Source organism: Mirounga leonina, unplaced genomic scaffold (assembly GCF_011800145.1).
Source record: "Mirounga leonina isolate KUSES-001 unplaced genomic scaffold, KU_Mleo_1.0 Mir_172, whole genome shotgun sequence".
Lineage (NCBI taxonomy): Eukaryota > Metazoa > Chordata > Mammalia > Carnivora > Phocidae > Mirounga > Mirounga leonina.
In genome coordinates, this window is record NW_023270442.1 from 308,509 (window position 1) to 321,533 (window position 13,025).

General features: G+C 36.9%; 1 protein-coding gene across 1 annotated transcript in view; it reads right to left on the reverse strand.

Moving 5' to 3' along the window:
• Positions 1 to 1,544: 1,544 nt before the first annotated feature.
• TMPRSS15 (transmembrane serine protease 15) overlaps positions 1,545 to 13,025 on the reverse strand; it is a 113,511-nt gene continuing 102,030 nt past the window's right edge. The window contains exons 23-26 of the mRNA XM_035017512.1: positions 10,201 to 10,382; positions 9,540 to 9,635; positions 6,208 to 6,347; positions 1,545 to 1,801 (exon numbers count right to left, since the gene is read on the reverse strand). Coding sequence (XP_034873403.1) covers positions 1,646 to 1,801; positions 6,208 to 6,347; positions 9,540 to 9,635; positions 10,201 to 10,382 — 574 coding nt within the window. The 3' untranslated portion in view covers positions 1,545 to 1,645. The remainder of the gene's footprint in view (positions 1,802 to 6,207; positions 6,348 to 9,539; positions 9,636 to 10,200; positions 10,383 to 13,025) is intronic.

Genomic DNA, 13,025 nt, shown 5'->3' on the forward strand with positions numbered 1-13,025 from the left:
GTTGTCTTGATCCAGGCCCATTCAGTCAACTTCCCTCTTATTAGACAGTGACGGTGAGACTGTCCTTAGGGTTTCTTAAACTTTTAGCTGACCTCTGAAAAATGAGAAGGAGTACATGGTACCTGGTGTATCTGTTGTGTTTGTATTTTCAGAACATAGTTCTAATAATATGTGTATTGAAATGCAGGTGAATTGTGGAACAATATCCAGGTAGTAAAATCAAACAAATCAACTCTACCCCTGTTTCTCCATCCTTTCTAACTGCTTCTAAGATCAAGTCATTGGAAAGGTCTTAAAAGGAGTAGTGTGTTCGGGGATTCCTGATTTTTGTCCTGAGAATAAATACCACAGTTGTTCACCAAATTTGTAGTGCCCAATTATCTGGCCACAGTTTTCTTATATGACATTGTTTTCCCTTTTTCTGTTCCCCAGAGAGAGAGACTTTTGGTACAGCAACACATGATTATCTATTATCCTCAATCTCTGAACTTCCCTGAACCCCTACCTACACAGTGACCCCAATGCCTCTTCAATACATCAATCATAATTATTCCTTTCAAATGTAGCCCAAATCGTGTTTCTTCCATAGAGCCAGTCTACACTCCTTTAAACCTACTCTTTCTTTTGTTACTTTGGACCGTATAGACCCAAGCAATTGTGTGTGTGTGTGTGTGTGTGTGTGTGTGAATTTTTTCTTCCCAAATAAATCAATAGATTTTGTGTGGTAAGCTAAATTGAAGTTTGCACTTACTCTGGAAATGATCCAAAAGATTAAAGCAGTGAAGCAAATTCATTTATTCCACATTTTTGGGCTTCTAATGGGTGATTCAGCTGTGTCTAAGTAAGTTTTGCACATGTTAAAAACATTCACTGTAAAACACATAGATCAGAAAAAAAAACCCATTTGTAATAGTTGTATTTTTTGGATATGTCTGATTACTTTTTGGAAACTTAAAAAATATTAGCTTGAAATAAATGGATGGTATGATTAATCCAGGTAAAAAATGATGCAATAACAGAATGACAATATCAGTTAATTTACTTTTTATTTTGATACAAGGGTGATACATAGACTTGTGCTTGTTTGCTGTTTAATTAACTTGAGAGAACTGTACAATCAATTTAGTCCACGTCTGTGATATGAGCTTAAAATACATATTTTTTATAACTGGGGAAAATATTAAGGATATGTTCAAGATGAACTGGAAATGCATTTAGATAGAAAAGTGGGAAGAATATTGAGATTCTGGAACTAGATAATTTATAGCAGTTTGCTTCAAATAACATACTGTGCAAAGCAGTTTATTTCACTTCTCTTCCTAATCTTGTCAAAGTTTAAGTATATAATATATGCTTTACAATAGCACTCCTTTGAATAAGAGAATTTGATAAAAATGATTAAAAACAAAGGAAATGATGATCTCTGTGAAAGATTAGCTCTTCACAATGAAATCAAAGTATATTATTTTAAAGTTACTTTGTATGATAAAGATTATTTTTTGTGTGCACCCTCACACCTCAGCATGCAGTGACTTAGGTAAGAATAAAGTCTTTTAGAAGCCATTTTGACAAAAGTCTCAATTTAAATGCTCCTTAGAGTGAAATGGGGAAACAGCATGACTTTCATGTTGGTTTAGGAGACACTCTACTGTAGAAAACTTTGTATCCATTCTGTGAACCTCAGGACCCGGGTATACACCCCTGGACGATTAGGCCGTGCACACTGGTATCCAAATGATGTCACACCAGCCAGGAACCACCTGTTGTTTTCTTGGCACATTAATGGTCCTCCTGAATCCCCCTGAAGAGGAAATTGCAAAAGAAGATTGTAGATGTGTTGTCAATTGGCATAAACATCTAAGGTTATTTTTAGCAAATCAATCCAAAACTAAAGATTAAAAATATGATTTAATTGCAAGTCATCTGTATATCTCTTCACCAACACTCTCCGTCAAGAATGAGAACCTTTGGCTGCTCAGAAAGGACACAGAGAAACTATGACAACTAAAACATAATTTGATATAATTCTTCATGATGTACTTATATAGCAAAGTTTCCTTACTTTCATTATGGCATTTTAATAGGTACTAAGAAATTCTCTAAGGTACAACTAGAAGCATCCCAACCAAAATGTATATTAAAAGCTGATCATTTTATTAAGAGAAGTATGATATGGTTTCACTCATGTGTGGAATTTAAGAAACAAAACAGATGAACATATGGGGGAAAAAAAGAGAGAGAGGCAAACCATAAAACAGACTCTTAACTACAGAGAAGAAACTGAGGGTTGCTGGAGGGGAGGTGGGTGGGGGGCTTAGATGGGTGTTGGGGATTAAGGAGGGCACTTGTGATGAGCACTGGGCACTGATGAATTAATAGATTCTACTCCTGAAACTAATATTACACTATATCTTAACTAACTGGAATTTAAATATAAAACTTGAAACAAAAAAACAAAACAAAAAGAGGAGTGTTCTAAGAATTGGGAGAGGCTTTGCAGAAAAGACACCTTTTCCACAATGCGTGTTTAGAGAAACTAAAAACTCACACATAAAGTTGATTTTAGTTCTTTGGGCAGTGTTAACTTTTTGTCAGTAAACAATCATTTGAAAAAATCTTAACATTTCAATGGCAATAGGCATGGCAATGATATAATTTATGATAAGCACACATATTTTCATGGGAGATTTTAACTGATGAAGAATTTAATTTTTGAAAATATTAATTATAACAGATTGTGCTAGATTTAATTCCTATGTTTCATTTACACATGAGTATTTGTGTGTAATGCAAAGAACATAATACAAACACATCATACCATTACTTAATGATGGCATTGACAAATATTTTTCTTACATTAATTGTGCAAAATTTTTAATCTTTTTTTATATTTATGAAGGAATTTAAAGCCTTGTGTACTTTGGTTGCAATCACTGGTACAATAGAATATTTCAACCAAGTTTGTGTTAAAAAATATCCTGACGGACTTTTTGCCTGATTCTTTATTATCTTTGGGACCATGTTTAAGGAGAAAAAATGTGATGTATATAAAAGCACTTTTCTTGCTTGGGTACAGAGGAACATAAATTGTACTGGCAACCATAGGTTACCTCTTTTCTAGATGTAACAAATATGTTTGAAGGCAGGGACTGTGATTTTTATTTCTGTATCCTAAACCCTTAGTTTATAATTTGGGTCCAGAAATATTTATGGAACAGTTAAAGATAAATACAGACTCAAAGTTAGAGATTATTAAAAATAAACCTCAACTGTTTGGGTATTTTGAAAAGGAGTCATTTGGTTTTCTTCATATTTTCTAAAATAATTCAATTTTTAAAAAAGACAACAGAATCTAGACATTGATTCCATGAACAAGGATTTTAAATTGCCCAACATGCGCTGGGTCAGTTGCCGGTATTCAAACGATCCACTGGCAGGCTCGATGCTCAACAGTTGGGTTGTCTGTGTGGTTGAGAGACCTATTCTGTCTGGGACTGTCACTTCTCTCATCTAACTATACCATTTTAGTTCAATTATGTAACTTTTTGCCTTAATTTGCTGATTTGTTCAGGGAAGCTATTTCCTTCTTCCACTATCTCAGAGATATCTATGGACTTCAAAAATATGAGTGAATGTCCAGACCATAAAGTATTAACCTAAAATTTATGTTGCCATACCAGTGGTTTTATCATGCTAAAACACACATTGCTGGGCCCCAGGGTTAGAGTTGCTGACTCAGCAGGTCTGTGCTGGGGCCTGAGAATTTGCACCTTGAACAGGCTCTCAAGTGCTGCTGATCTGCTGGACTGGAGGCCATGCTTGGAACACCACTGGGATAGAATAAGGCTCTGCAAAGTTAGCAAAATGAGTTTGCTGTTTGTGTCATCTACTTCAATCTATACAGAGGGGACTTCTACAGCCACTGTGGGGCCTTAAAATCCAGACAACCACCCCACTCACTCAAGCCTTTGGTAAGCCAGAAGATACTTAAGAATGTATGAATTCTTTGCCATTATAGGGGCCAATTCTTTGCCATTATAGGGGGGAAAATAATGCTTCAAAGAGCTCATTCAAGTGATGTATCAATTGTAGCATATTCATAATTTTAAAGGTATTCTTATTTAATCAGTTAATCCTCTTGTATAACACAGCGTTAAAGTTGAACAAAGAAGATCATGTGACCCTCTAGACTATCGATTACTCGATCATGGTACCATATTACACAAGATATTGGCCTGTGTGTGGACGTTCCTACTTGTGAATGAATAACATACTTAGACTTTCTAGAAATCAGAGCCAAACATAAGATTTCAGAGATCTGGCACAAGTGACTGGCTTAATGTAACTCTCATATCAGTAGCATCCATGATCATATTTTCTACTTAGTGCATGAGGCTCCTGCCACACAACCCCCATTAACTGTAATTGAAGTTGTACAGCTGATTTCCCACCTGAACAATAATTCTATAAATCTCCCTCTAAGTGGCAATATATCTTACCTTTAGCACGCTTTTCATTTTAAGAGGAACATATAAGATCCAGAGATAAATTTTAAACAAGAAGAAAGCCATCCTATTTGTCTTGAATTTGCAAGTGTTCAACAAAGCAGAATAAATGAAAAACTAAGCTGAAAAGTTAACATGATTTGAGACACTGACTTAACTCGAGGATACATACAAAGATTCATCTGCTTAAGTGTCTGTTAAAAAAAGTCTTGTATCAAGTCGAATTATGGTGACTTAGGTGTTAATATATATAACAAGTTGTTTACACTTTAACAAAGTGAAAGATTTCCCCATGATAGAAATTGCTGCATCCCCATTTGTAAATTATTCATTTGCTCAGTATTGCTATCAGGTTTAATCTAATCCAGTGGATGTTAATGATCAACATCTTATTCATTTTCAAGTACAGAAAACATGCTAGAAAATTTTTTTCCAAAGTCTCATAGTGAAAATTGTTAATATTTTGAGTGCTTACTGCCTTCTATGTGTTACCTGATTTTTAAATCTCTCAATAAAACTTAAGTGACTTGCCCAAAGTCTCACCCGTAAGTATTTAGGCAAGGGCGAAATAAATAGTCTGAGCCCAGAATCTCTGCTTTCATGGATACTCTATGCTGCACCTAAAAATGAATAATAATTCTAAAACCTGGCAGAATTTACTTCTTATTTGTTGAGTGTATGTGGATTTCATGGCACTAATAGATGGCTACCTTACTTCTAAGTGATAAGATGTTCTTGTCTTCAGTGAGGGTAATTTGTGGGTAGGAGTTTCTCTGGTGGTCATGCAAGTCAAGAGCTATTGATATTTCCAATATATTGCAGTGTTGACATTCAGTGAGATCATGTTATTACATCTCTAAAATGAAATGTAAACGATAAGATGAAAATTCTAGTGTATAGGTTCCAGGTCCAGAGTTATGCCAGGCTGTTGAGTAAGTTCTAGTTTTTAACCTTCCTACAAGTGGTTAGCTGCAGACTGGTTCTAACCAGTGTATCCAGGTTGCTTTTATGCAGAAAATTATGTCTTGTCACTGGACCCCTGGCTCATACTCAAAACCAAGGTTGAAAATTGGAAGCCAGTAGGTGAAATTGGCCTTCCGACTTGCTTTTTATGTGTTTGTTTGAAGTTTGTATAGGGTTTTAAAGAATTAGAACTAGATTTAGCTAAGGTTTGTACTCTCAGGTCAACAGTGGGTCAGCACTACATAATTTACCTGACTCTCTCACACACTCATATTTTGTGCCTCAGCTCTAAAGACATCTGATTTTAATATTTGTTCTTAAAAATGAGTTTTATTTTTTTTTTTTTTAGATTTTATTTATTTATTTGACAGGGAGAGATAGCAAGAGAGGGAACACAAGCAGGGGGAGTGGGAGAGGGAGAAACAGGCTTCCCACTGAGCAGAGAGCCTGATGCGGGGCTCTATCCCAAAACCCTGGGATCATGACCTGAGCCGAAGGCAGTCGCTTAACGACTGAGCCACCCAGGCGCCCCCAAAATGAGTTTTATTTCTAACGCTCACACCCACCCTAGGAATATTACGCAAGTAGGCCACAAATAAAAAAGAGTCACAGTTTGGTAAAAGAAGAAATGAAGTTAAAACCCTGATGATTTCTTTACTCCCGAATTGTGGCGAAGCAATAAAATCATTATAGAGCAATGCTTTCTGGAGATGTAGGGCGAACAGTTTTACATACTTACCTGACAAGAATCTATTCCTCCTTCTTCATAGCCTGCACAGACCATATTTTCTGTAATGTTATACTCTGGCATCTGTTGTTGGCATTTCTCATTTGATAGAAGAGGAACATTGGCTTCTTGCAGTATGTTTGCAGTAGGACCTGTTCAAAATGGTAATGCGGCCAGCCAGTCAGAAGGCATCAACATGCATCACTGAATGAGCCACCATCAGTCTTATTTATTTCAATAGTTCACTCTCATTATCGAGTACTGTGTGTATATATAATGAAACTAAATGCTAAACCTTAGTATTTTTAAAGCACATAATAAAACCCATCTGTGGATTTTGCCAAATGGATGACAGTAAAGCACTTCTTTAGTTCCCAAGGGCTAACAGGAATGGTGGATTGGACTAGACAGACCTTAGGCATTTGCAGTAATTTTAAATGGTTACAGTATTACTCATGGGAAAAAAAAAAAAAAAGCCCACCAACACAAAGAGTTTCATTTATGGAAATGAGCAACGACTCCAAAATCCAGGAGGCTTTTCATTTGGCACCTGAAGAGGTCCTCCCTGATAATGGCATTCAGCAACTTTGTGAGAATCTGTGAATGAGCAGGTGCACACTGAACAGAAGACAAAGCTCAGCTGAACTATGCCCTGGTCTAAGGGCAATCAGCTTGTCATCCACACGCAGGTGAAGAGAAAGGAGCCGTGTACTTCCACGCTTTTTACAAAATGACTCATCTACTGGAAGCATGATTCTCTGTTTACTCAAATACTAATCCCAAGAAGAATGTGAAGCAAGCAGGTGTCTCAGAAAAGGCACCTGATAAGCACTTTCTAATAATTAGCAATTCTATTTAGTTCCTCAAGAGAAGCAGAAAGTTGATAACTTAGTGCATATGACAGTGTTACTGCAACAATGTATGTGACATCATTTCCACCTAAGTTTAATCCACACACTAAACAGGAAATGTGTGTTTGTGTGTGTGCATGCGTGTAGTTATGTACATGGACATGTGTGTATGTATATAATTCAGGTGCAAACCAATGTATGTATGTATGACTCAGTGCTGTGTTGGTCAATGTTTAACGCTGGTTTTCAAGAAAAAAAAAATCCCCAATATGTATCATTTGCCTGATGTAAACACTCCAACCAGGGCCAATTTCAAGGTACCAGCATAACAGTGAACAGGAGTTGGGGGATGTGCACAAAAGGCGATTTCCAGCTGGAGTCAGATGACTTTGAAAGTTTGACATTGGCCTTTAAGAAGTGAAGATGGAGGAGGGAATTCAGCATCTCACTGTTATTCATTCTATAAAGATTGAGGATGGGCTGGTAGACTTTAGTTTTTAGTATAAACTATGATAAAATCAAAGCCTATTTTGCTGCTCATCCAGGAATAAAAAAGACTGGATGGGTATATGATAAAACTCTTTGGTAAAGAAAAATTTGAGCAGTGTTCTTATATTTATTTGTCCACATGAATTGCCATAAGGATAATTGAGAATACACACATAAAAACGTACATAAAAATGTCAGTAGAGTTATTTTAAGTTTACTAATTGCCGTAATCTAACCGACTAGTATCACTTCATTTCTTCCTAGTAAACAATATGTTCATGGTTTTCTTAGCTAATTAGGATAATATACTCAAAAGGGGAGGGGGAACTGAGTTTTACACAGTTAAGTAGCTGGAAATCATAAGACAAAGTTCATTAAAATTCATTAAAATTTCCATCACCCAGGAAGTATTTAAACATGATCTGACCATTTATTCCTAAATGAAATTGATCTCAGATACAGATTTTCCTTGGCTCCATACCACTCTTAGAGACCCTTGTTAAGTCAATTAAATGCATATCTTTAGTAACAATAAGTAAATGTGAGCCAAGTTTACTCAGCTCTTAGAAGAAATACCCATTTCCTATGGAATAAAGAGTCTTAAATTTTGTTAGGGGATAATTTGTTTTTGAAGAGTCTACATTGTGGCCATAAATGTCTTTTTGTTTGAAGTCTGATAGAGAAAATATCTATCTAGGAATCATTTTTACTCTTTAGATTTCAAATTTAATAAATCATGGCATCTTGCAAGTGGAGGAAATAAAAGAAGAGACAGACTTTGACTTCAATACACTTTATGGACAGCAGACATGAGGCATTTCAGCGACATAATGCAATTGCCGTGGAGAACCTCTGTTGAAATCATCAGGCAAAGATTTGACTTAGAACGTCATCCTTTCTTTTACGAGGAAGAAGGGCATTTTAATTGCGAATGCTTTCCTTCTGGAAATCCACAAGATTCTGTGGCTTTTCATCCTATACAATTAGGATTTTTAAATATCTTGGCCATGATCTGTTGCGACTCCAGAGGCTGGGTTCTCCCACCAGACTATCTAGTTCCTTTCCTTTTTGCTTAACTTTTAATGGGTAGTCAAAATTCTGCTCTAGAGGGAATAACTCCTATTAGGAATTCTGAAGCCAACGTGCCTTGTAGTTACATTTAGAGAGAATGAAGTACTGGAATTTTGTAAAAAATTATGTTCGGTTAGTTTTAATATGCATCTTTTCTGTGTTTGGAAAACATCCTATTAAATAATGCCAACGAATCAGTTTATAGTCTTTAGTGTAAGATTTGTGCCACATCTGAGTAGGCTGACTCAGCATGTTGATGTTTTTAATTTATTTTTTAAAGATTTTCTTTATTTATTTGACAGAGAGAGAGCCAGAGCAGGAACACAAGTAGGGGGAGTGGGAGAGGGAGAAGCAGACTCCCGCCGAGCAGGGAGCCCGATGCGGGGCTCGATCCCAGGACCCTGGGATCATGACCGGAGCCCAAGACAGACGTTTAACAACTGAGCCACCCAGGGACCCCACAGCATGTTCATGTTAAAAGGGATTCCCTTCTCATTTTTTAGGGAATGGGAGTGTGAGGCCTTTTTGTGATAAATAACACAGTTTCATTGATTTGGAAAATGTAACAGGTAATAATTTGGCTTTTGACCAGACTTTATTTAGGTGCTTTACAAAAGTAAATTTTGTAACCTTTGTAGTATTCATTTAAATAGACGGATCTTTTCTCTTTATCAGAGTATTTATAATACTGAGATGAGGTACTAAGTTTGGGGGATGCTTGGACTCTCCTCAAATAAGGATTATAGTTTTATAATGTGCTCTATACAATCTGGAATTTTTAAAAAACCATACAAATATACAGTATATGAATATAATAAGCCAGACAGTGCTTTTAAGAGCTGTTGCAAAATGTGTTGAAAATATTCACAAGATAGTGCAATGGCATCCTTCATACAGGTAGGCATTTTCTTTTTGTTGAGTCTGAGGATTTACCTTGATGTATAATCCTCCCCCAGCCAGCAATGGAACAAATTCTTCCTGGAGGAAAAGCTTGATTTTCTTCTGGTAAACAAATCGGTTGTATATAATCTGGAAAAACGAAACACAAACAAACATACATTTCTAACAAGTTTTAAAAATCAATTATTTTCAACATTTTATCTAAAAAATTCGTATTTTTGATTTATGCTGCTTGAACATTTTTTAGACACCAGTCTTAGGGGAAAGAAGCATCTCAGGGTAGCATTCTTTGACAATGGACTAGGTATCACTGGTGGTCTTTGGGAGCCTTTTCTACATTGTCTCCTAATTGCTCTTTAAGAATGTAAACAATGTCTTAGTTCTAGAGTTGATCATTTATATTTGATTTTAAGTAATCATGCTACTTACAGTGTCATCTCTGTGAAAATCTCAGGATGGCTGTTCTTTAGGACCAATTAAGAGACACTTGGACAAATGTTCTGAGGCTTAAGCACCTTGATGAAGATAATTGAATATGTTTCGCTCTATCCCCCAATTCCATTTAAATTATAATGATTTCTAGAACAAATTATCCAACTCTTATGGACTATTAATTCATTGGTACTGATAATATTTCAAATCTAATTTTGAATTGATTTGGCCAGATAAGATGACAAAAACGGATTTCTCTTACCTGTGTAATTCACTTTAAAGTCAAGATGCATCATGGTGATGTCACTGTCCTTTGTCCGTTTATTGTAATGTGGGTTTATGACAATTTGATCTATCAACCGAGTTACTATTTGAGGAGAAGTCAGATTCGATGTCATATGCAGGCCTAGAATTGCTTTCCACTTAGATGGCTCTAAATTTCTCCTGAAGATTATGAAAAAGATGTATAAGAAACCCTCCATCCACCATAGTTACTTTCTAAAGATGCTGCTCATATAGTAGGTATTTCAGAACTATGTGCGCCCATCCTAAAATATTCTTGAATTTCTCTGAATGATTCTTCTTTAAAAACATTTCCTTTAATTTTTTATTCTTCTGGTCAGATCATAGAAAGAGCCTTAATTAGTGCTCATTTCTATCACTTCTCTTAGATCATCTCTTGATCTTTAGTTCTAGATTGTGGTTTGTAACTTTGGTTTCACATTAGAATCACCTGGAGTTCTTTTAAATAACACTGTTACCTGCTCCCCCTTCTATATCTCTGATTTAATGAGTCTGGAATGGGGAGAAGGGACTTCAAAAATATATGTTATTTTTAAATTAAATCTCCCAAGTTTATCCTACCATATGGCCAAGTTAGAGAACCACTGCCTTAGATCCCATTCCACTGTGGGGATGGCACCTTGGTCCAGGGTTTCTGCAGGCAACCCCAGCTAGCAGGAAGGAGGTTCAGGAGCATTCTTTTGTTTAGGGGGTCACTGAATTTACACAAAGTTAAGAGAAGCAATAAAACCTATTACGATGTTTACAATCTAACATACAAACTCGAGTAATTTTCATACCCAGTAAACTCGAATAATTTTCCATACATAATGTTGGCCCTTGATAATGAATTGGTAAAGGATAACATTTGCGTTATAGGCAGATTAAATGACAGTTTGAGGGTGCAGGGACTTCTAACTGTGCTTTTGGCCAGCAACATCTTCACAACAAGAAACTACTAGTGAACCCATGGAATTAAGCCAATTAAGCCATATTCACAATGCAGTCAAAATTCAATAACTGCTATTTTAGAAGAGCTAGCGATTTAATTCTTAATAGTTACAAATGCCCCGTTTAATGTGGTCTTTCAACTGTTAGAATCCAAGTCTCCTACAAATATACAAAGGGCATGAAGTTATTTCAAGTCCATTTGTTTATCTTTTTACCTATCCATTACTTTGTTGAAATTAAACAAAGGATCGTGTTTGATCAAGTCGCCAGCATCAGTAAAGCCAACGAATGCCCAAACATCCAGGAGACATCCACCGATAACCACGCTGCATTAAAATCGGACGAAACTTACTGACATGCTTTATAGAATAACACCCATCTATGGAGAACCTATTTTGTGCCAAGGGCAGTGCTATGTACTTTGCATCAACTCTTTTCATTTTGCCACCGTGCTATGGATTTTACACTGAGAACAAACGGGGCGCTGAGGGTTTAAATGGTGGGGCAGAGACTTGAACTGGGACTGTCTGACTTCAGAGGCTGTATTTGCACCAGCACACAGGGGTGCTTCCAGGGGCTCTGGGCAGTGTTCTGTGGGCAGGGTCGCGGACATGAGGGCAGGGTTGGGAGGAGAGACATGCTCTGTTACTGGATTATCTGGGCTCAGGAAGGGGAGGATGTCTGCTCCTAGTGGTTGATGGAAGCTCTTCCAATGCCCAGATGTTGGGCCAGGAGGGTATTATGGTGCTGTGAAGGCTCTGTTTGCTTGTCAGGAGGCCTTTTCACTTTCCCCTTTCCAGGTCAGAGGAATCAGTACTTCAGCCAAGCTGGACACACTGATAATTTCAGACATTCTGACTGCATCCACTCCCACTGTGCCCTGGGACTCCCCTGCCCACACTGGCCTACTCCAAGAGAGGCGATAGAATGAAATCTCTTTCCTGGTGTCCCACCTCTGAATTTCTTTCCATATCACACATTTAAGTATGTTTCCTAAAGCTCAGCTGGTCACGGTTGTCACTTGACTAGCTAGCATACCTGTATGGCTGACAGGTAACAGGGAGTTACTCTTTTCTTTAAATTGTATTTTTTTTTTTAAAGATTTTATTTATTTGACAGAGAGAGAGAGAGAGACAGTGAGAGAGGGAACACAAGCAGGGGGAGTGGGAGAGGGAGAAGCAGGCTTCCCGCTGAGCAGGGAGCCTGATGCGAGGCTCGATCCCAGGACCCTGGGATCATGACCCGAGCTGAAGGCAGACGCTTAATGACTGAGCCACCCAGGCGCCCCTAAATTGTATTTTTTATTAAACATTTAATATATAGTAACTCAATATTTACAAAAAATTAATTTTACAATTACCACACCATGTTTCTTACTTTGCATTTAATTATATTTATTTATACACATTATATTTTGCATTATAATTATATTTTATTAACCAAGGCATTATGTTAATATTCATATTATAAATAATATTAATTACATTAATGGTATAAAATTTGCTCAAAAGGAGTATGAGCCCATTATAGAGGTTCTATTTTGAAGTTAATAGAGTGCATGTATTTTAAAAAATGATAGGATTGTATTCTTAAATGCTTTCTACATATTTTGTCTTTAGGAAAACTTACATGAAGATTCAGCAAGATATCTGCAGTTATTTGCTATAGATTTAACTCAATGACAAAATAATGCAGTTCAGGGGCGCCTGGGTGGCTCAGTTGGTTGTCTATCTGACTCTTGGTTTCAGCTCAGGTCTTGATCTCAGGGTCCTGAGATGGAGCCCCAGCGGGGCTCTGCGTTCAGTGGGGAGTCTGCTTGAGATTCTTTCTCTCTCTCCTTCTCTCTCTCTGCCC